General features: G+C 39.3%; 2 protein-coding genes across 4 annotated transcripts in view; one reads left to right on the forward strand and one right to left on the reverse strand.

The window, feature by feature from the left end:
- CNST (consortin, connexin sorting protein) overlaps positions 1 to 8144 on the reverse strand; it is a 56344-nt gene extending 48200 nt beyond the window's left edge. The window contains exons 1-2 of one of the 3 annotated variants that reach the window (XM_063328897.1): positions 8005 to 8144; positions 5978 to 6074 (exon numbers count right to left, since the gene is read on the reverse strand). The gene's annotated coding sequence lies outside the window, so the exon portion shown is untranslated. Of the gene's footprint in view, positions 1 to 5977; positions 6075 to 7233; positions 7493 to 7999 lie in introns of those variants that run through there. The other 2 variants (XM_063328898.1, XM_063328899.1) reach the window with 2 other exon arrangements.
- Positions 8137 to 23517, forward strand: TFB2M (transcription factor B2, mitochondrial). Its single transcript, XM_063328900.1, has 8 exons — positions 8137 to 8603; positions 9592 to 9680; positions 10593 to 10746; positions 11111 to 11259; positions 12803 to 12892; positions 15544 to 15606; positions 16897 to 17048; positions 18474 to 23517. Exons 1-8 carry the CDS (start codon positions 8270 to 8272, stop codon positions 18658 to 18660), a joined length of 1218 nt encoding a protein of 405 aa, XP_063184970.1. The 5' UTR covers positions 8137 to 8269; the 3' UTR covers positions 18661 to 23517.
- Positions 23518 to 24233: the final 716 nt, after the last annotated feature.

Below are 24233 nucleotides of genomic sequence, written 5' to 3' on the forward strand. Positions count from 1 at the left end.
ATAGCCTCGCTATGAGAGAATCTCATTAACATCATCCTCACTGTTCATTTTACCCTATGTTCGGCTTTGAAATAATGTATTAGGGGTAAAAATACCTTTATACACATTTTCTGCTTCTGTGTCAGATAGGTGGTTTAGGAGGTGTATCTCTTCAAATATGTTAAGTTGTTGTCCTCCAAGAAGTATTCAAACACAGGAGTGGTTTATTTAATTTCACTGAATTTAGAAAAATGTCTGAGCATGAACACTTTGGTGGTTTGGCACTTTCTGACATTGAAGTGACATTTCTCAAGTGGCAGTGCCATTTTAAGACACAATGATCTTTACATCTATAAACAGCAGGAATAGTGAGGTTTTGAGAGGAAATTCCACGTGCTATTTTCAACTTCTAAGCTTCCTAGTCATACTGCTTATTCACAGCTTTAATAAACAATGATAAATATATACTGCCAGGCATAATCTACTCTTCCATATTTAACATTGCTACAAAAACATGTTTCAATCAGCAGCCAAGTACAAGAGGTTTGTCTCGGAACAAATAGTATCTTTTATTAGAACATACAACAATATTTCACACAAACAAGCTCTTTTTCAGGATTCAAAATACACGATAATCAGTCCTCAAGTGCCCAAGAAGTTTTGGGTCTCAAGCTTCACTAGGATAAACGTCACTGAATAGGCTAGGAACAAAAGGGGACCTTACCATTGGATGTGTTCATTTTTTGTTCTTGTCTGCAGCAAAACACCAGAATGTATCTCAGGTAGGGGTAAGAAAGGCAGTAGAAAGGCAGGAGGATGGAGAACTCCCATCACTGCAGCACTTTTATATGAGTCTAGACAAACATTGGTCAGGAATAACATACGAGTAACTGGTCCTACCTTGGGATGCATGAATCTCCTTTTAAGTCTTATGAGGAGAAGTAATTTGCCTTTTTTGATTTTTATATTTTCATTCTAATTGAAGGACTCCCAGAGATTGTTGTTACACTTCAGAACATGGGCACAAGTTTGATTACCAAGTGTAACAAAAATTAAAAGCAAAGACAAATTTAGGCATCTTTTCTAGGATCAGTATTTTTTTTTTTTATTACAGGGAAGGGAGGGAGGAAAAAAAAAAGAAAAAAAGGTCCTGCAAATCAGTACAGACTATTTTGATGAGAACTAATCAGCTCAGCTCACTCTTATCCAAATCTTTACTTTACCAGGACACGAGAAAGCTGATACATCCTACCACCTCATAAGAGGTAGCTAAAAAACCTCACAATGATGTAAAATCCCTCACAATCTCGGGTAACAAAACATATACGAAAAGGCAGAAGTGACAGAATACAGTCCCTTGAAATGAAGATGCAAGAAGAACGAGGCAATTATCTAAAAATTGCCCATCTGAAGAAACTGAAGAGTGTTCAAGACTTTCTGGCAGTTGAACTTCATAGTGAGATTGAATTTCATAATTTACACCTGAGGGATGAGGAAGTTTTATAGGCCCTATCAATACAAAGAAAAATAGCATGGTCAAAATATTCTGTTAGATCCTAAATCATATTAAGCCCAGAAGCAACCACAAACAGAATGGAAATCTGTCCATAAAATTTTCAAAACAATTCTTGTCCGCAAGTATTACATACTTGTGCTCCTATTGTTATCAAACCTGCAGCTCTAACCAGAAGGTTAATTAGGAACAGAGCTAATTGTTACAGCTTCAATAATTGTCATCATTAGAAAATTAGAATACCTACCAGCTCTACCAAAATGTTGCATCAGTTGGTTCTACACTTCAGAAGGGAGGGATGGTCTATCTTCTACATTATTCAGTGACAGATACAAATGACTGAGATCAAATGCTTTCTTTACTCTGAACCTCCTCCATGAAGTTGGTCAAACTGTTACCCCACTTTTAATACATTTCTTAACAACAAAATACTGCTTTATTTCACAGGGATTTAACAAAGATGAATACATTAAAAAAAGCTGTGAAGCAGATATTTTGGTAAAGGGGACCATATACCCTTTACCACTGTAAAGAGGTATAAAAAGTTGATTTTGGTTAAGGTTTTTTTGCCCTTAAATGCATGAATGAGAACTAAATTACATATAAACCAAAAGAGGCCTATGTTGAACAAATCACGATCCCCCCAAAATTAATCACTGGTGTAAACTTATTGAAGTTAATGAAGCTGTGACCACTTAAACCCAGTGGTGAATTTAGCCTTGAGTGCTGTTTCAACTCTCCCCTTTCCAACAGGAAGTTATTAAGGTAATTCATTTCAGCTCTAACTGTGTAAATAGATGCTGGCTATATGAGCTGTCGCTAATAATTTACACATACTTTTGATTAATAGATCTTAGAGAGGTTTTCTGAAGCACAGTTATCTGTTTTTCTATTAGAATTAGAATGTTTGTAATACCTGAGTCTATAAACAGAGATCTAATTTGTTTTAGATCAGTTTTTCAGAAAACTCTTATTATCAAGGTCACTTTAAGTAGTAGTTTCCATTAAAAAAAGCATATTTCCATTAGAAAATCCCAAATATCACTAACATTAATAAAACTTAGCATCAGTACTGTAAGAGAGTAAAAACTAATTTCACTTAAAACCCAAACCAATGTAGTTTAAATGATACCAAAACAGGATGAGATTTACAGCCTATTAAGACATCGAAAGCTTACTAGTTCTCTTTGTACTAATGATGTCATATTTCAGTGCTAACATAGTAGACTTCAATAGTTTTCCATGAGTAAGAGAGAAAATCAGATAAGAAAATAAGCAGCTACCAAAATAACATTGGATAAAGGGTAATTTTATATGCCAGCTGTCATAAAATCTTCCTGGTATCAAATGTGTAAGCTCTGCACTGTGAATGTCACTTTATTTTATAAAGACATGAACAAAGGAAGATGCCAAAATATTACTAAACAACTTAAAAACTTCTAAGTTTCAGGAGAGATGTGCCCCGAATTGTTTATTTTGCCACTAGTCAGCCGTAACACTATAACAACAAAATGAACAAAACCTGAACCGTGATGCAGGTCCATCTGAAATGTTGGTCTGAAGCGGTAAGATCATCATGCCCTTACTTTGAGGCTAAAAGCACACAAAAGTCCAAGTTTTAACCACTGGGAAAGAACCTCCAAAATGAGCACTACAAAATTCCATATTATTTCAATGGTGTATTCCTCAAACGAACCTGAAAATCTTCCTATCATGCTCATATTACAAAGATAAAACAAATACTAGGATTAGTTTGGGTGTTTGGTTTTTTTTAAATCCCAAAACTATTTTGAGTTAATCTCTATTAGCCCTGCAGTGTAATATTATTTTTCCAAACAAAATAAAGCAAGAAAATTAAATAAATTCCATGGACGGAGAAAAGCAATGTTAAAGTTCACATTATAAGGCCACATGTTAGAAATTCAGTTTGGACAGATGGACCAGTGTACTGAACAACAGTAGAAGACACCTCACGCTCCTAAGGAACCCTGTTCCTAAAACGCTAGCAATACAACACACCAAAATGTCTTTACAGAAATATTTGACACTGCCATTATTTCTCCTCTACGCTTTTCCTTATAAGTTAGCAACACATTTTCAAAGACATCACAGTGAAACAGTAAGTAGATAAATAATTTTAAAAAAGAGTAAAAAAGCTCTTAAGTAAGATAACATTGCCAAAGTATTCAAAATACTTATGACAAGATATACACAAAAACATGGGCTGAGTGAATTTGAGAGTCAGCAGAATGTGCTCATCAAAATTCAATGAGGAGGAATTCTAAGAGAAGTAAGCAGAAGATGCACCTACATGAATGTTTTTACTCCTGTCCGCAAAGGTTTAATAGCACTTTTTGTATGCACACAAAAAATATTTGCAGTAAATTTAGTGCTGATGAAAGACGCCAGATTGATAGCCCTAGGGACTGAGTTTCTTTGTATACACAGAACAGATATAGCACAGAGTGAGAAAGTTTGTACCCCTGCCAAAATGCCATACAATACACAGCTTATGCAACAGTCTTCATGCTACAGAACCCTTTGCCTCACCACTGAAAATGTCAAAAATATTGCTGCTTAGTGTTAATAAGGGAAAATAAGATGTGGACACTATTATTAGCATCAGTAGGGACAGAATTCAAGGCATCAGCTCACTTAAAAATGTTTATTTTTGTGCTGAATGTCTCTTTTGTCAGTTGTAAACTTTGCTGCTGCGTTTGTAAGGCTGCAAAGTCAATCTGCACCTGGTGTGAGAGAATGTCTTCCTATTAAACAGCATGTTATTACAACACAAAAATAGCAAAGGAGGAGTGGTTTAACATAATTTTTTTTTCAAATAAGCTTATATTAACATATGTGACCATACACCTAGTACTCAGAAATGATCTCAAAGGAGAACTAACTTGATAGTTTCACTTAATTGGTAGCTGAGCACTCATTCTCCAGTGATCTGCACAATTGATCTAGCTCACTTTTAATGGACCTTTTCAGCCCTAGGCGGGAAGCTACGCTGTCACATAGAGCAGGCAGGCTTCCAAGGAACCTTGGATTCTTATTTCCCTTACAACTAATAGCTTGGCCAAACAGCAAAAAAACTACACCCAACCCCTCAAATCCAAGTATCAAGCCATTTTTTCTTGTCAACAGATTTTACATAGAAAAACAGTAAGTTAAGGTTTACAGAGCATAGTGGCTCTAAATACAAAACTGCTGACCTCATTATAAAGACCGATTTTCACTTAGAAGGGAGATGTCCAATACAACCCACAGGTTGCAAATTTACTGGATCTCAAACCAGATTGTGGCATAGGATTCAATGCTACTTCAGTTCTTGTTATGTTTCCTTTGTGCATGTATGGACTTGGAGCGGGGGACAGTGATGCCAAGGGAGTAGGACAAAAGAATGAGGCTACTCTCTAATTAATTTTTAAAAAATAATTTTTCCTAGAGACTATTTTCCGGAGTGCACAGCACTTACAGCACTTTTGAAGAAATCTCTTACCACTCCTACTGTCCTTGGTCACCATCCAAAATATTACAACAAGATTTGTGAAGTATGCCGAGTAAAATAAGTGAAAATGGTAACTGCATAACAGGTAAGCCTATCAACCTATGCATAATTAAAAAAAATAATATTAAATCTTAAGATTAAATTTTACAATGATAAAATGGGATATGGTGAATAAAATAGAAAGATATGGAGTTTCTGAAACAATTATATACTAATAAACTTAATCTGTATTCTGAGCCAAATAGGAGACTCTAATGATAAGTATCACTACCAGGGCAAGAAAAATTATGATCCTGCAAATCTTGGATTTTTTTGTGCAACATGGGAATCCTACTGAATTTGTACTTAAAATGAAGTATGGGCAAAAGAGTTTGAAAAACTGAGCTCAAAATGTATGTACTACTCCAGTTTTCCCCCTTACTTAGAAATGCTTGTCAATATTTACTAAGGCTAAGTAGTTAATATAAATAATATTAAATTAATAAACAAATAATAAATAAAAACCCCAATACTAAAAGACTAATGCTTTAACTTATAAAAATAATTTTAAATTAAGCCAAATAAAAGCAAATGCAAAAGACATTTAGAACCATCAGGAAGAAAAATATCTCTTTAGTGATCTTTTTGACCCGTACAACTAATGAGCTCTTTTGGTTCAAGCACAGGCTGGAATCCAATTAAACAGGTAACCCTTTTGATTCCCTCTCCGACTTATTTTGAAAAACAATAATTAGGAGGAAACAATAATTTCAGAGCACCCAACAATGCACTTAAATCACAAAGACATAAGACTCTATGAGGTAAGACTGCAAATTCAAATGTTTGCACGTGACAATAGCTGGATTAAACTAGAAAATATATGCCACATTCAGCAATTAACTTAAAAATACTGTTCAAATGTCGTTGGGATACACTTTAATGTATTAAACAACTTTCTGCATCCTAAGGTCTTAACAAAAATGTACAAAACTTACCATTTTCCTAATGCTTCGACAGTTCCTCAAGGATAATGACCAGGTCAGAAAGAGGTAGTCATTTATGCATGCAAGATTCAGTATGTATCAGTCAGTTCTAGGGGGGAAAAAAAAAAATCATAAATTTATCCTATAGAGATCTATGGTTCAATGCAGGCAAGCGCTAAGCTAAAGTAAACAAAAATATGAAGAAAAAGTGTATCCTTCCTAGTGTATGAAGCATGTCAAGGTATTTTGTCTTTACTTAGCAAACACTCCTCTGAATAATCTCAATTACTCTCAACAACCCATTCAAAGATGACCCTAGCACTCCTGAGTGCTCTGACCAGCAACAAAAAATTCCAAAATTCTTTAAGTAACCTTAAAATATATGGAATACAACATGGTAATATAGTAGCTATACCTAACCTTTCTGTGGACATAGCTATCAACAAACTTTGATAAGGAATGCTGAATTAGGACATTACTAAACACTTGCTCTAAGAAAACCAAGTTCTGCTCGATGTTCTAAAAGTCCTATGAATTACTGAATTATCAGACTAATTAGTAAGAGGGGAAAAAAAGCTATTAAAAACATTAAGTCCAGTTTAAAAATGGATTGAGGTCTATCCCATCATCCAGCTGAACAGTCTGTCCATTTCCCTTAAGGCACGCAGAAGACTATTACAGTGCTCAGTGTAAGAGTAGAGTATTTAAAAATAAACTGCAGATACATAGAACTGCTGCATTCGACAGGCATCTGCAATCTTTCCTAAATTCAGCCCAGCCCTTCTTTATGCCACATGCAGATCCACCAAACAGAAAATAGCAAACCCACAATTTTCTGTCCCAGGTTCTGCTTAATAGAGATACGTCACTCAAAATGACTTTGTTTAGTAAGTAGGCACATGTTAATTTCTCACTTTAAGGAGAAACAAGATGTAAGAAATTAAGCAGTTTGCACAAAAACACATCGTCTAGCGATTAATTTGCAGATCAGTCTACTCTGTGATGGCCAGATCACTTTTGTCTTCTGCACAAACTAGGCAGGGAGCAGGGAAACACGTTTGGGAGGATTTTCTCCCCTTCCCCAGAGCTCCATCACACCGCGGCCACTCACCTGCCACCGACAGGTTTTAGCACAGTATCCCTGAAGGATGAACCCGTTTCGCGGCACTTAAATACGTTTTGAAGACGGTCCTAAACTTATTTCTTGTTAAGGCATTAGGGAAATTGTTGGAAGGACAACATCGCTGCTATTGAATTACTGGTTTTACCTAAAACGTAATTGCCAGACGGTATCGGGCAGAGAGGAGGCGACACCAGGACTGATGTCGCAGATCTGCCGGAGCAGGATCCTGCACCTGCCGAGGGCGGCGGGGCGATACAAAGAACCGAGTCCCGAAGTGACTGTTTAGCTGCAGACGCGGAGATCAAAGCCTCCCGTCAAACACCCGGGCAAACCTCAAACTAAATACGTAGCTCCTGGGACTTCCACCAACACCGAGCAGACATCGCTCCACCGGCGCCCACCAGCGCCTTTCTCGCCGCCCGAACCCCCCCCCGCCTCCTCCCCTCAACACCCTGTCCCCGCCGCTCCCGAACCGCACACCGCCACCACACGGTCTCATCCCCTTCCCCCTCCTCGGTTTGCTCCAGGGGCACCGCTCCGGATGAAGGAGCCGCAGAGCCCCGGCACCTGCCAGCCCCGGCACCTGCCGTCCCCGGCTGAGGCGGGCAGCGAGCTCAGCCCGCCCGGTACCGGCCTCCCCTCGCCGCCGCGGCCGTTCAACCGCCGCCCGCGCGCGCTCGCCAACCCGCCCGCCTCACAGCGAAGCGCCGCCGCCGGCGAGCGGGCGGCGGGAAGGTGCCGTCTCCGCCGCCTCGCCTTGCACCTTCCCGCCGCCCGCCCGGCGGCCCTCACCCTCCCCCGCAGCCCCTCCGTTGAGGCCGGGGCGAGCGGAAGGCGGCGGAGGTGCGCGGCACCGGGGGAAACATCCCCCCTCTTCCTCCTGCGGATGAGCCCCTGTCGGCTCGGCTTACTTCACCTCAGCTCCGCTGCGGCTCGGGCGGCCGGGCCCCGCCAGCCGGCATGGCGTGGAGGTGAGGGGAAGGGTCCCGCCGCGCTGCCGCAGGCTCCCAGTGGTAGAGGGCTGGCACCATAGAGAGGACGGCGGGACGAGAGACCTCCGACGATAGAGCGGAAGCGCGCTAGAGAGGCCGGGGAGAGGCGGAAGTGACGCTTCCGGTTGCCGCGGCGATCGCGCGCCCGGTGCTCGCTAGCGTGGGGCCGGTGGCGGCGGCGGCGTGGTGATGCTTGCGGGCTGGGCCCCGCCAGGCGCTGCGGATTGCTGCCGCCGCTTCCTGGCGGCGGCCCTGGCTGCGGGGCTGCGGCCGCTGCTATGCGGGCTGCCGCCCTGCTGGGTGACGGCGAGGCGGGCGGCCGGGCAGTGGCCGAGCCCGGGCCTGTGGGTGCCGGAGGCGGCTGAGACGGAACGGCTGGTGCAGCAAGCGCAGCGGGTGCAGCGGACTGGCGTGCCGCTCCGCCGCTTCATCGTCTGCCCGCAGCTGGCCCGTACCGTGCAGCGCTGCCTGCAGGACGGAACCCGCCCCGGCCCCCAGCCCGTCCTGCTCGAGTGCGCGCCCGGTAAGCCGCCCCGGGGCTTCTCCCGTCCTCCGACTACCTTCCCGCTGCCCTCCGGCGGTGGGTCCCTCCGGGGGCTTCGCCGTCCCCGGAGCCGCCGGGACGCGGCGCTGCTCGGCGTGCTCCGGTGACCTTGCGGGGTCAGTGTGAGCTGCCGCCCTCGCCACCGGCGATAGCGGGCCCCCGGCCTTACTCTCCCGGGGCCGCGGAGAGGTGTTGGTGCCGAGGGAAGGAGACGGGTCCCTCCTGCCTCTCCCGGGGTTTCGGGCGGGGGTGGCGGCTCTGTTGCTTGACGGCCCTGCCCGGGCCCGCTGGGGCGGGATCTGTGATCTGTGATCCGTCCGGTGTCTTCTCGGGGCTGGCGCTGGCGACCGGTAGGGCCGTCCGGGTGTCGCGGCATTGCGGTATGCCGGGGGCGGGCGGCAGGGGGCTCGGCCCATTCATACAGAGCTTTGGGAGGAATGCTCAAGTCTGGAGACTTGTGTCTTCACTGGTGTTAAAACTTTGCTATAGAGTAAGAAGAGAGAAAAGTTTCTGTCCAGGCAATATTTTTGGTTTTGTAGGCAAACTTTATCTCTGTCAATAAAAGCATGCCTAAGACTGAAGGCCTTTACATAGCCCTCTGCAGTTACTTAATGGTTTTTTTTACATTTCTACAGAGGGTGTTTTACCTGTAGAGATAATATGGGTAAGGTTTTGAAGTATATTTCTGTTGGCAGAAGAAAAAGTAGTAGAAATATTTGAAACATTATATCTACCGTTCCTCAATATCTAATTGTAATGCTGTGTCTAGTGTTATTCACTGTGCAATCTCAGACAGGCTGTCTGTAAATCATTTTTCTAACTCTCGTTTTGAAGTGTGTTTAAACAAACATAAGTTAGCTCCTGTTGAAGGTGGTATGTCCCGAATTTTGTGTTGGGAAAATCATTAAAAGAAATCACTTAGAAAAAATGCACTTTAAAAAAAAAATAATTTATTTTCCTCCTTCAGGTCCTGGAATCTTGACCCGAACTCTGCTCAATGCAGGTGTTAGAGTGGTAGCTCTAGAAAGTAACTCAGCTTTTCTTCCAAACTTACAGGTATACTTTTGATTTGGTAGCACATTTCTAAAAATTAAAGGAAAAATAAGGAATTAACTCATGATTGTGTAATAACTGTTGGATCAAAAAGGAATTAGCCAGTGATTGTTACTTGTAACAGGTGAAATAATACTTAATAATAGTAAGTATTGTTTAGTTTTACATTGCATGTTCAGCAACAGACTATTTTGTAATCAATTGATTTGACATTTTGTGTATGCAGGAATAGCTCATAGTCTTCCTATGAATATTTCCATGCATAAATTTGAGGCTAATACTACTCAGAGTCATTGTAGTTCTGTATATTTAAGCAACACATCTGTGTGTAGCTTTCAGAGATCTGTAAAAGTAGTCTTGGTTATTCTGATTATCTCATGGTATTATTTAACCTATTGTCCTGCAAGTGACTGCTAATATTAAGACACTTACATGCATTGTCCTCTCCTGTTCACCTTGGCTTCATGTGGATTCAAAGATGGTCAGACACAGAGCTGCAGAAGTTACACTAAGAAGGATTGTGTTACAATGCTGTAAAGTACAGGTTTGGAACTAAAGATCCTCACCTGACCTAAAATGTGTATAAATGGCATTCTCTCTGCACATATGATGAATTCCAATTGTAAATCACTAATTGCAGTGGTTTTCTTAGTTGGGTGTAGCTTTTTTTGCAAAACATTAAAAGAACGTGTTTTAAAGCTCCACTTGAGCAGCACAGAAATGTCAAAATGCCCTGCACAATGAAGGGAAAAATTCTTTTTATCAGCTGTAAGAAGCAGATCTGAGATTTGACTCTTGTTGACTGGGTAACAATTTTAGGTAGTGCTTGAACATATTTTTTTTTGTTTGGGTTGGGTGTTTTGCAAGACAGGTTACTGCATCCAGACTTCTGAAACTGAAATTAATTTTATTCAGTCCCTAGAGAATAGCCTGGATGGACAATTAAAGGTAATTTACGGTGACTTCTTCAGACTGGATCCTTTGGTGACTGGAACGCTGAAACCACCTGCTATGTATTCTGACAAACTTTTTGAAACCATGGGTGTAGCAGCAGTTCCTTGGAGGGCAGGTATATGTATATGATCACACATGTTACAATTACGTTTGGAGGGTGTATAGGCAGTTTGGAAAAATCTTTGGGATTTGCTTGCTATTAATATATATACTGGACTCATGGACATTATTTCCTATATTTCAGCTTTATTTAGGTTCTTGATAGCTTCAAAAAACCCTTGCGGCAATATGTAGTCTCAGCTATTTGCTTGTTTCTATGAAAGGATTAGTCTAATGCTTAGCTTTGACTAAAGCTTGTATTACGTTCATTCTTGAACAACATAAGTTGACAGACTTTCTTAATTGTTTGTAGTTTAGACGTTAGCATTAATGTACATATTGCAAAATTTTAAAGATGCTTTTACACACTATTGAAACAGATGTACCTGTGAAAATTTTTGGAATCTTACCACAGAAAAAGGAAAGAAACACACTTTGGAGGCTTCTTTTTGCTCTGTATGAATGCAGTTCCATATACAGATATGGAAGAGTAGAACTCAACATCTTTATAAGTGAAAAAGAGTACAAGGTATGTGTAAGAGATTTTACAGGTAGTAAAGTATAAGTAGTGCTTCACAGAACACAAAAGCATTTATATTGTACAGTTAATGTTTTTGCTAGTGAATTTCTTCTTCTGCCAGAAATTTTAAGTCTTGTCTGTTTCCTACTTATTCTCTTTATGCAGTAATAGCACTGTCAAGAAACATTCTGTTGTCGCATAGCCACAAATATTACAAATGTGGAGGGTGGTCCTTGAGAAGGATATGCAGCAGCAGACTGGCTGTTTTCCATTTTAACTTGTGAGGTGCTTAAATTCTGTAATGTGCTTTTGCAACAAAATTGTTTACTAGTTGCAGGTAATAGTCAATGAAGACTGAATTCAAAATGCCTCATGAAGAGGATTCAGAGTTACTAAGTACCGTGCTAAGTGAGATGCACTTGTCCTCTTGAGCCACTCTTGTATGCAGTACTGAAAAAAACTGAGTCAAAATATGAATGATTTACACACCTTTTATTAAGAGTCTGTACACTAAGGTGCAGAGCAGCTTTCTGGGTTTCGAGTTCCTAATTTATGCCGTCCCAAACCTCTAGAACTGTACTTAATGGTTCAGGAGTACCTTTTCTTTCTGTGAAACTATGAGGTTCATACAGAGCCACAAACCTTTAATTACCTGAAGTAAGCAAAGACTTCCAGTTGTGCTTACACAGCCTGTGTTGTGTCTAACACCTTACTGAAAAAAATTAGAAGTCTTAGAAGTCTTAAGTATATTCTTTTGCAAAATGACAGGTTGGACACCACTGAAATATCCACTTAAATGGTATGTTTTTAATGGCCAGATTTTTGAGGAAGTTGGGGGCAGCCTGTTAATTTAATTCAGTCACTGTGTTTTTTATTAAGTTTTCTGGTTTTATTGTGAACCCTGTTAAATGAGAGTTGTGTACCTAAATAAAAGCAACTGGAACCTCCTTTTTTTTTTGTCTATCATATGATGAGGCTCTCTAAATCTATTATGGGAAATTAAATCTTCCTGCTACAATTTACTTCTTTCTTTGCCCTGTTTGAGAATAACCACAAGTTTCTCTGTTTTTTTGTTGCCCTAAGAGCTGTAATATTGATCAGGATGATGACCGTGCAAGCAGTTTAATGTTCAGTGAGGTCACCTGATGTTTGGCTTACTCTGCTTGTATGTCTTACTGGGAATATTATCAGTGTGAGCTGATAACTCTGCTTTTTATACAAAATATGATCCCTGTTTCTCTTCTGTGTGAAACTTCTCTGCCTTATAAGGGACCAGAAAGTATATGCCGGAAATTCCTACACAGTTCAGTTATTCAAATAACTGCTGTGAAGAAATACTTAGACTGCCATAATGTCTTCTAATCATGTGTTCTGACAAGATATACTAAAATAGCACAAAGTATGTATTTGAGGTCTAATTTAACTTTACCTTGGAATTTTAGACTTAACTATGAATTTCTTACCACTTGTTATATATATAAGGATTTTGCTTAGATAAAGAAGCAGTCTTAGTTTTTGCAACAAAAATGCTCTTTCTTTGCTATTTTTTTAGGTATTAACAGCAAAGCCTGGGGAAACGAGGGCTTACCAAGCACTTACTGTACTTTGGCAAGTAGGATGTGAAATTCAGCTACTGCACATGGTAAGTTTTTTGTACCAGCTGACATAGTCTAATGCTGTGGCCATGTTTTTAGAACAGGATTTGTAGTGTTTTACTGTCGTAAACTAATTGGAAGCTAATTTGGCGTTTAAATTAGTTGGAGAACTATTGAGAACTTTTGGATGTAAAAACCTGAAACAGTCATGTGTTGTGTAAAACACTTTCAATTAAGCAGCATCATTATTAACTATGATGTCAGTATTTTTATTACAAGACACTGTACTCAAAAACATTTATTCTCAGAGGCTAGTAGATAAGAAAGAGATGTTTGCACAACAGATAAGTCTTCTCCATCTTGCTAGAGGTTGTGTGAGACTAGAAGACTGCTATTCCAATCTGTCATAGCCTGCTCTGTATGTCCTCTGCATTTGGCCATCGTGTATGCTTTCGACTTCCTGAGCTGTGTTTGTGGAAAAATTTTGGGGATCTTGGGGTCTTTATGTTGCAAGCAGGTCTACTTCTCCTGTTAGTCAAAAACTATCTTACCTTGTCAAACATGCAATGGTTTAGTTTTAAAAAGTTTTATGTTGTTCCCCCAGCTCCACATAAGCACATGGCCGTCAGTTTTCACGTACTTTATGCTTTTTAGATTTATCTTTCTTTGTGCTGTGTCTTTCTAGGAACCTACCTTCAAAGTTTAAATATTTTGTTAATCTAAAATTTAAAGTTTCACTATCTATTGTCTTCTAAATACCTTATACCACAAGGTATATATTAGGGTAAATATTAAGGAGTTGAAGAATAAGATGATAGTTGTTGAAGATGGTCAACTTACTAATAGTGATGAAGAAAGAGTGGAGGCATTCAGTGTGTTTTTTGCCTCAGTCTTTAATAATACTGATGGATCTTGGGCTGCCTGGTCCCCCAAGTCAGAGGACCACTACTGTGGGAACAGCGACTTTTCATTTGTGGATACTGAAATTGTAAGGGACCAGATGTATCAGCTGAATGCTCACAAGTCCATGGAGCATGATGGATTCATTCCAGAGTAATGAAGGAAGTAGTGGATATTATGGCAGGACACCTGTCGATAGTCTACCAAAGGTCTTGAGAATCTGGGGAGGTGCCTGCTGGCTGGAAGCGAGCCAGTGTTATTCCAATCTACAAAAAGGGTGTGAGGGAAGACCCAGAAAACTACAGACCTGTTCATCTAACCTCAGTTCCTGGAAAAATTATGGAGAAGATTATACCGGGTACTACTGAAAGGTATTTAAAGAATAATGCAGTCATCAGGCATGGTCAACATGGGATCACAAAGCGAAAGTCATGTTTAACTGATTTGATGTCCTATGATAGGGCCACCCGCCTAGTGGATGAAGAGAAGGCAGTGTATGTAATTTTTCTGGATTTTAGTAAGGCTTTTGAAACTGTCCCTCACAGCATCCTTCTGGACAAGTTGTCCAACTGTGGGATGAGCAGCTTCATGGTGCACCGGGTGAAGAACGGGCTGAAGGGCAGAGCTCAAAGGGTTGTAGTGAATGGGGCTACATCTGCCTAGCAACCGGTCACCAGTAGTGTTCCTCAGGGTTCAATTCTAGGGCCAGTTCTGTTCAATATCAATGTATCTGTATCAATGATCTGGATGCAGAAGTGGAATGCTCCCTTAGCAAGTTTGCTGATGATACCAAACTGGGAGGTGCTGTTGACTTGTTTGAGGGACAAGACGCCTTGCAGAGGGATCTAGATAGATTGGAGCACTGGGCAATTATTAATAGGATTGAAATGAAACAAGTGGAAATGCTGGATGCTGCACCTAGCCTTGCAGAGGGACCTAGACAGGTTGGACAATTGGGCAATGATTAATGCGATGAAATTAAACAAGTTGAAATGCTGGATGCTGCACCTAGGACAGAGTAATGCGGGGCACGAGTACAAATTGGGAGAGGAGTGGCTGGAGAGCAGCCCTGCAGAAAGGGATCTGGGGGTGCAGGTTGACAGCAGGCTCAATATGAGTCAGCAGTGGGCCCTGGCAGCCAAGAGGGCAAACCCCAACCTGGGGTACATCAAACACAGTATAACCAGCTGTTCAGGAGGGGTGATTATCCCGCTGTTTTCAGCGTTGATGTGGCCTCACCTTGAGTATTGTGTGCAGTTCTGGGCCCAGAATTTAAGAAGGTTGTTAAGGTCCTCGAATGCATCCAGAGGAGGACAACAAAGCTGGTGAAAGGGCTGGAAGGAATGTCCTATGAGGAGCGGCTAAGGACTTTGGGCTTGTCTAGTTTGGAGAAAAGGAGATTGAGAGGCAACCTCATTGCTCTCTACAGCTTCTTGAGGAGGGGAATCGGAGAGGGAGGTGCTGATCTCTTCTCCCTGGTGTCCAGTGATAGGATGCGTGGAAATGGTTCAAAGCTGCACCGGGGGGGTTTTAGACTGGACATTAGGAAGCATTTCTTTACTGAGAGAGTGGTCAAACACTGGAACAAGATCCCTGGAGAGTTGGTTGATGCCCCAAACCTGTCAGTGTTTAAGAGGCATTTGAACAATGCCCTTAATAACATTAACTTGGTCAGCCCTGAATTGGTCAGAAGTTGGACTAGATGATCATTGTAGGTCCCTGCCACCTGAAATGGTCTATTCTATGCTATTCTAAACAAAGCACTTTAATTCTGTAATATATTTTCTCCCTCCAATAGGAACCTTGGTCATCATTTGTAACTAATTTGAAAAATGGGGGACTGGCGGTACCAAAAAGCACGGTAAGATTGTTGTGTGCACTTCTTTTGGAGATGCAGCTAAACCACTTCTAATTGAAGGTTAAAATAACTTTATAACAGCATTTACACATGTATTTTTTAAGAAGTGTTCTTCTAATTAAAACTTAGGGGTAGCATGTAGGTGCATCAGAAGTGGGGTGAAGAATTGCTATTAGCTTACAAATTGAAATAAACTAGTATCTTTATCATCTATGATGGGGAAAAATATAGTGAATAAACAGCATAAAGGGATGTGGACAAGCGAAGTCTTTTTCAAATGAAGTTACTTGACAGGGTCACGTCTATCTGCTTGAACAAAACAACTGTTACCACAATTAATAGCACAATCAGCACTGCTGTTTTTGATTAAAATGGTTATTCACATGTCCAGTTTAGATTCCGTGTGCTAGTTAATTGCTGAAAAGTGCAAGTGAGAAGTGGAAAAATATCCTGTGTGAAGTTCTTTACACTTTCTCTTCTAGAGAAGTGATGATGTTCCTTTGTATAAGAATATTTCTATCTAATACCAGTAATATAAAAGCATATTTACTTAATATTTGATTTTACCCCCCCCCCTCCGAAAACTGCTATGGTAGTATATTGTGTGTTGTTTGAAATGCTACTGTGCAATATAAGTGATTATGAGTGAACATAAGTGACTGGGTGTGCCTTACACACTTAGGCGTGTCGCTGTAAAGCCATGTAGAGAGGCATATCAGGTGGATTACGTAAGATGTATTGTGACAGCCCTGGGTGAAGTACAGATGTGAGATCTATTGGATGATATACCCATTGCTGCCAATACAGAAGTACATTTATTTCAGTTAAAGACTCTGCTGCCTCCCAATTTCATAAAATCCTCAAGTTGCAATATTGTCTTCGTGTTATACTCAGATAATTCCATCTTTATATACAAAAGGCAGGTAGTTGAAGTGATCTGATGTGATACCTTGTATAGTATAGGAATATTATAGGCCACATAATCTCTTGAAAACTCACATCAAGCCTGTATCGTCTATTTCAACTAAGAAAGTTCAGTCTTAAAAAATAAAACTGAAGTGATAGTATGTCTGTTTTGTTTCCTATTTCCTTTACTGTTTGGGGGGCGGGGGAAGTAAAGCATCTTCATTCTGGAACAAGATTTTGAAGCTTCCAATGAAATCATCTTGTTAAGACTTCTAAAACTCTTTAAGAAATGTTACTGGTGGCACAGATGAAATGCTTACGCTTAGCTAAAGATGGACACTGTCTTAAAAAAAGACTTTTCAGTGACTTGTTTTGTTTTTCTTGCAGTGGCTGCCAAATGACCATTTATGTTTGGTACGACTAACTCCTCAACAAAATCTATTTACAGGAGGCTTGAAGCCCACAAATTCAGCTACTTTTATTTTCATGGTGAAACAGTGTCTTGCTAAACCCAAGTCTAGACTTACTGATAGATTAAAGTAAGTAAGAAATAATTACAGTTTTTGTGTTTTTTCTTCAGAGATATATAGGAAAATATTAAAATATGTTCTCAAAGCAGTATTTATTTGCAGCTGAAATACAGCTTTTTTTTAATTAATTATCTGCACGTAGAATAGAAGATTTCACTTTTGCAAACCACAATACAATATTTTGGGGACTGTTCCTGGCCTGTATTAACAGATTATAAAAACTTAAGGTTTGACAGGAAGATAGACAAGTATTTTGAATGTAGATGTGCAGTAATTGTACCTCCAGGGGTGGTGAGGTCATGTATCTGCAAGAAGTTTTCACTCACTTTAGAGACATAATGATAAAGTCACCAAGAGTTTTGCAGGTATAGAAATTAAAAGCTGAAAAAAAGTTTCAGTTTATAACAGACATCAAAGTAATGCTAATGAAAACAGCTGAAGGTTACTGAAGGTGGAGTGGGATGTCCTCAAATGGCTTTCTGTTATCTAATTAAAAAATTAGGCTTTCAACTTATTTACCAATTATGCAACTCCCTTTAATTATTCTTTTTGGTATTACATTGGAGCTATTAATTTTGCTTTATGGTCAGTAGATTTCCGTTTTCCATAAACGGGAAGCGTTTGCAGTCTGGAAAGCATTGACTTCAACTTGTTAATGAAAATAATTAATGTATTTCTCATTTGCTGGTAGCTGTTTATGGAAGTTAATTTCCTGAAAGCGGGGGGTGGGGGGGATGGGGGAAAAAAAGCTAGTAAATTCCAGTAACTCATTTAGCAAAGACAAGTGCAAAGAGCCTTAATGGATTTCTTTCTTAAAGCTCAGTGGTATACCTAACCTCCGCCAGGAAGCGGAGCTAACTTTGAAGGCTTCTAATGTGCATCTTCTGTGTATTTATACACCATTTTCTTGTCTGGGAAATAGTTAATGTATATGCACATGTATAAAAGATCTAGTTTTCATTGCAATGATGTAGATGGGGAGACAGCAGATACATCTGTTTATATATAGAAGAAAATACCTGGGAGGTGTAAGAAACACTAACTCATGCTACACTGCGTCACCTTCTTGAAGGTGATCTTGGCTTTAATTTCCCAGGCATTGAAGAATAACCCCGTCTTATGCTGTAATGCCTGTTACTGACTTAGGCAGTTGGGGCAGAGGAGGGGTGGAGGACAGGCGCCCTCTAATGAGGAGGCTTATGTGCTATGGTATTGTCTGTGTCTGCTGGGGGCTTTATTTGGTATTTATATTTCTTATTGGCAGAGGTTTCTTCCTGTTTGCAGTATGGATTGAAAATAACTTGTGTGGTAGGGAGATGTTAACTTCTAGAAGCTGAGAAAGAGTGAAATGGACTTCCAGATATTGTTTCTTGCTCTTCATTTTTTCACAGAAAGAAATGCTCCGTTATAATTTTATTTGTTCATTTGTTTCAGTTCGTGGAGCTTGGACAATGGTGGCAAATTATTGAGAGAACTAGAAATTCCAAGAAATGCTGAAGCACGTAACTTATACCCAGAAGACTATAGGCGTCTTTTTGAGGCTTTGCAAAACTCTAGTATGTTTACTGAAACCTGGTTCCATGATGACGTCTTGGAAAGTATAAGGCACATAAACTTATAAATCTAAAGCTGCTGTCTTTTGGAAGATCACCTTTGCTTCTGGAAGATTACTTTGATAAGAAATGATTTAAATAAAATCGGAGATATTGTTAGCTAGATGATTTCCTGTCCAAACAGGAAAATAAATTTAGCAAGTTACAAGATCCCTTCTACACAGGATGAAAGTAATGGATTCACAGTTAGTTGATCACAATCCTATCTAGAATGGACAAACTTTGCATCTTTTCCAGGAGCATATTAGTGACCTGCTGCTTTTGGATGTACCACTTAAATGGAACTTCTTGTTAAACTGCTGTATATTTACAACATTTAAAAAGTATCAGACCAAATATCATTATTTGTGGTTTGTATTTTGGTGCTCAGAGATTTGAATGCCCTTTCACAGATTCCTAAAACACACAGGTCTTTACAACCTCTGAATCTGTTACATTGTCTCCTGATCTAAGAATCTTGCTGTCTAAAGTAAACATAATATCAATAAATCAATAGTGGTGGGCTAACAGAAGACAAGGTAATGACAGCGTGATAAAACATCAGCTGAGAGTTTGGGTTTTTTTTAACTAAAGATTATATCTCTGGAGTAAAAAGTTGTAACAATTCTTTCTTTTGAAATTTTGAAAAGAACACTGGGCAGCCTGTTCTGGTTTACAATACGCATATATAACACCTATATGCATATAGGCTTTATCTTATTTTAAGTAAAAAAAAAAAAAATACCACCAGAACATTCAGTGCTGTATAAACATTTTTGGGGGGGAAAAAAAATCTTACCTGCAACCTTTGTCAATATGTATTTGTTTAATATGTCTTACATGTACATAAAACCTTACTTTAAAACCATATGCTATTAAAATTTTTTGAGCCGTAGTCCTTGATAATGCAACCTGTTCCTAGTTTCTCTTCCTGTTCTACCATATAACCGTTCTGGTTTTGTCTGATAGTGCTGGCAGGCTGTACTGGCTCTGTGTTCTATACTGTCTACTCTGGGAAGAGCTGTGGCCAAAAAGATGCTTTTTTAGCAGAGTACGAGTTAATGAAGTGCCCTTTTGGTAAACGCTGAACTATTTTCAGGCTTTGGAAAACAGCAGAGACCAAAACAACACAAACACAGAATTGTATTTCTTAAGCATAGTGTGATAGATGTGAGAAGCGTTCATCTCTGTCTTCCTGCTATTCCTGCTGCAGAAGGAAAATTGACTTCAGGCAGCCTCAGTTCACTCTGCTGCCTGGGCTGTGGTGCTCTCTTTAAGCTGCCAATAAGCCTTTGTAATGCTGTTATTATGAAACCACTGGAAAGGCTGATGTTTAATTTGCAATCTGTCTCAAGAATGTGTTACTGCTGTTCTGGTGTAAGTCTTGAAGATTTGAAGCTTTGTTTCTGTTTACATCTCTTACTATTTCAGATAACTTACGTTATAAATTGACCATGAATGGCAAGCTTGTATTAACAGAAGCAAATCCACCTATTTTCAGCCTCAATAGATGGTAACTGTCTTATCTACTGGTTTAAAACAATGCAGTGTCTCTTGGCTTGATTTTTTTTCCTCCCCCCCACCTCCCCAAATCAAAATACCTTGCTCTTGTTGCAGCAAGATGTCTTCTATCAACATACCAGGAGAAGTATTCAATGCATAAAATGTAAGACCACCACTGGCTATATAAATTTCTTTAACTGTGTTGCTGGTAACATTTCAAACATGAAATGGTAAAAAAGAAAATTATTTGCTGTGATTTTTTTTTTTTGATGCTCTTGGAAAACAGCATTTACTGAGCCAATGCAGAGACTCACAAGATAAAAGCAGCAGTTTGTAAGTGGAAGGAATATTGCATAACTGAGGACTCGAAATGAGGAGATTTAGGGCTAACCAGAACTCTGCCATTAAGTCTAACCAATATGTTTAGGCCTGATCACAAATGTGAAATGAAAAAAACAATGGCTGTCATTATAAAAGTCGGTTTGGTATTGATGGAAGAGATGGAAAAAAGTGAAAATTACTGGTGCACGTGTATGAATAAAGGTGAGTGAAACTGAAGTAGGTCCACGGATTCATTGATGCTGTGTCCACTTGGTACTTCCTACTGTTGTAGGTTTACAGCTTCTGTAGGATAACGCTGAATGCAAACTTTCACTGAAATTTTAAATTGTATATAAAGACTTCTTAGGCACTTTTGTTACGATTTTTTTAACCGAGGCTGTACTACTTGTGTTCCTTTCCATTGCATATCTGCCTCTGCCATATTCCTTGATATGTTGATGGAAAATTGAGCCAACATCTCTTCAGTTATTTTTGATTCATGTAAATGCAAAGACAAAACTTGCAACTAGGAGAACAGTATATAAATATAAGTTAATATTTACATTTTAATTGCCCTCCAAAATACTATTCAAAGAGAAAATAAAACTGCAAATTCACTCAAAATTTAAAATGTTAGATTTAAAATGTTTTCGGAAGAGATCTTCATGCTAACTTTGAGACTAAAAGGTTTACAGGAACTACTTTTCTATCATGGTGGGATACAATTTCCCATTTCTGAAAGTGCATTAATTTGCAAGTTACTGTGCCAGATACAGTAAACAATAAAAAGTATTTTAAAATTAGCACCATCACTTGAAAATATAGCAGAATTCAGTTGGTTTTTACACAGTTTTTTGTTACAACACTTTTTATATATAAGGTATAAAGTAATAGAATTTTAAAATTACATTAATTAGCTGCAAGCTTTTGGGCAGATTTATTTATTCCTATGTTTTCCTCTCTTTGAATTTGTGATCTTGGATGAGTTGAAGGTGACAACATACATGCAGTGTACTTAATAGAAAGTCCACAGTATAGCACGTTCCTTTCAATTATTTCCAGACTCTGCGGGGGTTTATTTTATTATTTTTGTTCCCCCCAAGACAGATTTAATTCATGAACCTCTAAAACATGAACTACACGTGATAATCTCTCAAGTAGAACTGTGAAGGATTGCTTCCACTCTTCAAATACTGTTTCTTAGAGGAGTTGCCAAGAACATGGCTTTGGGCGTGCCGTATTAAATGCCAATATATCGTAGTTTGTATATTGATTGTAACTTCAGAGGTGCTAAGTCTTTTCTAATGGCCCTTGTCATTTGTGCTATCCATCTGCCTGTAGAAGAAAATTACATGACTGTGATGGCAATTGCCTAAATTTTACTACTTAACTGTATTGAAATCATAGCAAACAAATGCAAACAGAGAGAAACTTGGTCCTTATGATGCCCAGTTAATGAGAAATTTTGCCCTTGGAATTAGATCAATCGAATTGGATTCTATAGTTAGTAGTTTGCTTTTGATCCAGAAGAAGGGTTTGTGACCTTGTACTAATTTACACAGTAGATGATGGGATAAGGGGTTGTTAAGGTGGAATGTGTACATACCGGCTACTAGGAATGTTCAGCATGGGACATTTTAATAATTACAGCTTAGCCTTGCAGGTAATAACGATAGTGTTCATAGAAATATCAATATAAAACTTGAGAAACATATTGTGCGGTGTAGTTTAAGATGTGTGAGCGTGATAGGAAGAACCTGAGGCTTCCTGAGAAACACGTTGAATTAATTGTTCTGGCAGGCTAAACGCAATCTGTGGGGCTGTAGATTGAAAACTCCAATCTAAGCTTTGCAAGCCTTTAATTAGCAAAGCCGTACCTTTCTTCTGTAAATATTAAGAAAATGGAAATAACAAGTAACTTTTCCAGAAAGGGCAACTAGTCAGTGGGAGATGTTTGTTCACTTGCATTGTGTCCTTGCTCAATAGCTGTTGCGTCTTTCCTCGTGTATGCTGTTTAACATGTCACTGCTGAAAACAGACACACGGGCTGTCCCCAGCTGATAGAACACAACACGCAGCAAGCATCCAAAGCCCAAGGGAAATTAGGGGTAGTTAAGATACACCAAATGGAACAGTCAATTACTCATAATGTAAGCAAGACTTTAACACTTGATGTAGTTGGTCCTAGTGATAAGACACCAAATAGACCTACAACATGACCTGTTTACCTAAAACTTTATTTGTACAGAGTTTGGTATGATTCATACATTTGAATGTGTCTTAAGGAGTTGGGTTTGGGGTTTTTTGGGTGCTTTTTTCCTCAGGATGGCTGCTCTTAATGTTTTTCTACAGGATTAATTTTGTCTTGGTCTCGTTGCTTCTGGGGTCTTATTTCTATAGTGATGGCAAATATGGTGATCTGATACCACCACTAGGTGTTCCCCTGCTTTCAGATGCAGACTGTAGTAGACATATGCGAAGACTTTTATTTCTTTGCCACAGAATCACATTCTGAAGGTATGAGAAGCCTTCAGCCAGTTTGACTTGGCAATGATTTAGTTTGATTTTATGCAGATCTGCGCTCAATCTGCAAACTGACATAGGAGTAGTTGTCCATGAGTAGCATTACTGCTTAAATTAGAAAAATCTGATTTTAAGAAAAGCAGGAAACAAAGGCATGTCACGCTGTGTGTGCAGGTTTTTGGAAGCCTTTGCTAATAAAATTCAATACTTTCTGCCAGAAATTGTTTGCAAGAGAAAACAACTTTAAGAACTGTTTGACTCATGCCACTGTAAAAATGTGAGATTATAATTTTTTGTGTAATTATGCCTTGGGATTTTTTTCCCATATAAAGTACACTTAAAGCTCCTGTCTTTCAGCTAAGAAATTATGCTGACGAACTTCAGAAGCTTGTTTCTGCCATCTAAAGGAAATTAATGTGTTTGAGGCAGGGAAGACTCAAAAGTAGAAAGTTTTTGTAAAGTTTGTAGTAAAATATCAATATGAAAAATCTATATGACTGTGAAATTTATTAAAAATTTGTGCTTAAAATGCTTCTGCAGTGAGGATTGGTTTTGGTGTTTTAATTTTACATTCTAGAATCAATTCTTAACTAGCACACCAACATTAAAAGTGAAGAGACCTCGACAAGAGATTCCTTTGTGTTCTTAAAAAGATCTGTGCTTACAAGCTTTCAGCTAATTATTTGATAGCTATTCTATGCTGCTAGTGACACAGATTTTGTATTAATTCAAAATTTAATATTTTGTGGTTTGAGCCATGTTTTGCTCACAGAAAAAAGCAGGTTTTTGCTGTGTTTGTTGGAATGAGCATTGCACGTTTATGACTAAAGAGCAGAATTTGTTTAGCTCTTTGGATTGTTTCATCACTGCAGTTCTTTCTGGGAATTCATATTGTAAAACATGCTGTCTCGAGACAGAAGAGCTAAACTTTCCACTACGGTGTCTCATCTACCAGCAGTAAGGAAGTATGACTAATTCAGCAGCATCAGCCACAATTAAGTGACATTTCCCACAAAAGTGCCTCCACTACATGCTTTGACAGCTGCTTCTGTCCAGAATGTGTCATGCATTTTGAATAGCTGGTCGGAAGTCTGACCTGTCTAGGTCAGTGGATGACTTGGTCATATAAAAACCCCATACTAATAACAGGGATTAATTCAACTAAATATAGTCAAGGGCTAAATGACCACTTATTGGAGTATATAGCCATAACATCATTATGCTTTTCAGAAAATTCAGACTGTTTTCAAAAACA

The sequence above is a fragment of the Chroicocephalus ridibundus genome, chromosome 3, assembly GCF_963924245.1.
Source record: "Chroicocephalus ridibundus chromosome 3, bChrRid1.1, whole genome shotgun sequence".
NCBI classification, from domain to species: Eukaryota; Metazoa; Chordata; class Aves; order Charadriiformes; family Laridae; genus Chroicocephalus; species Chroicocephalus ridibundus.

Coding starts and splice junctions, on each gene's coding strand:
- TFB2M (XM_063328900.1), top strand. CDS start 8,270: ATGCTTGCGGGCTGGGCCCCGCCAGGCGCTGCGGATTGCTGCCGCCGC. Junction 8,604..9,591: donor CCTGCTCGAGTGCGCGCCCG/GTAAGCCGCCCC, acceptor TTCCTCCTTCAG/GTCCTGGAATCTTGACCCGA. Junction 15,607..16,896: donor TGGCGGTACCAAAAAGCACG/GTAAGATTGTTG, acceptor TTTTTCTTGCAG/TGGCTGCCAAATGACCATTT.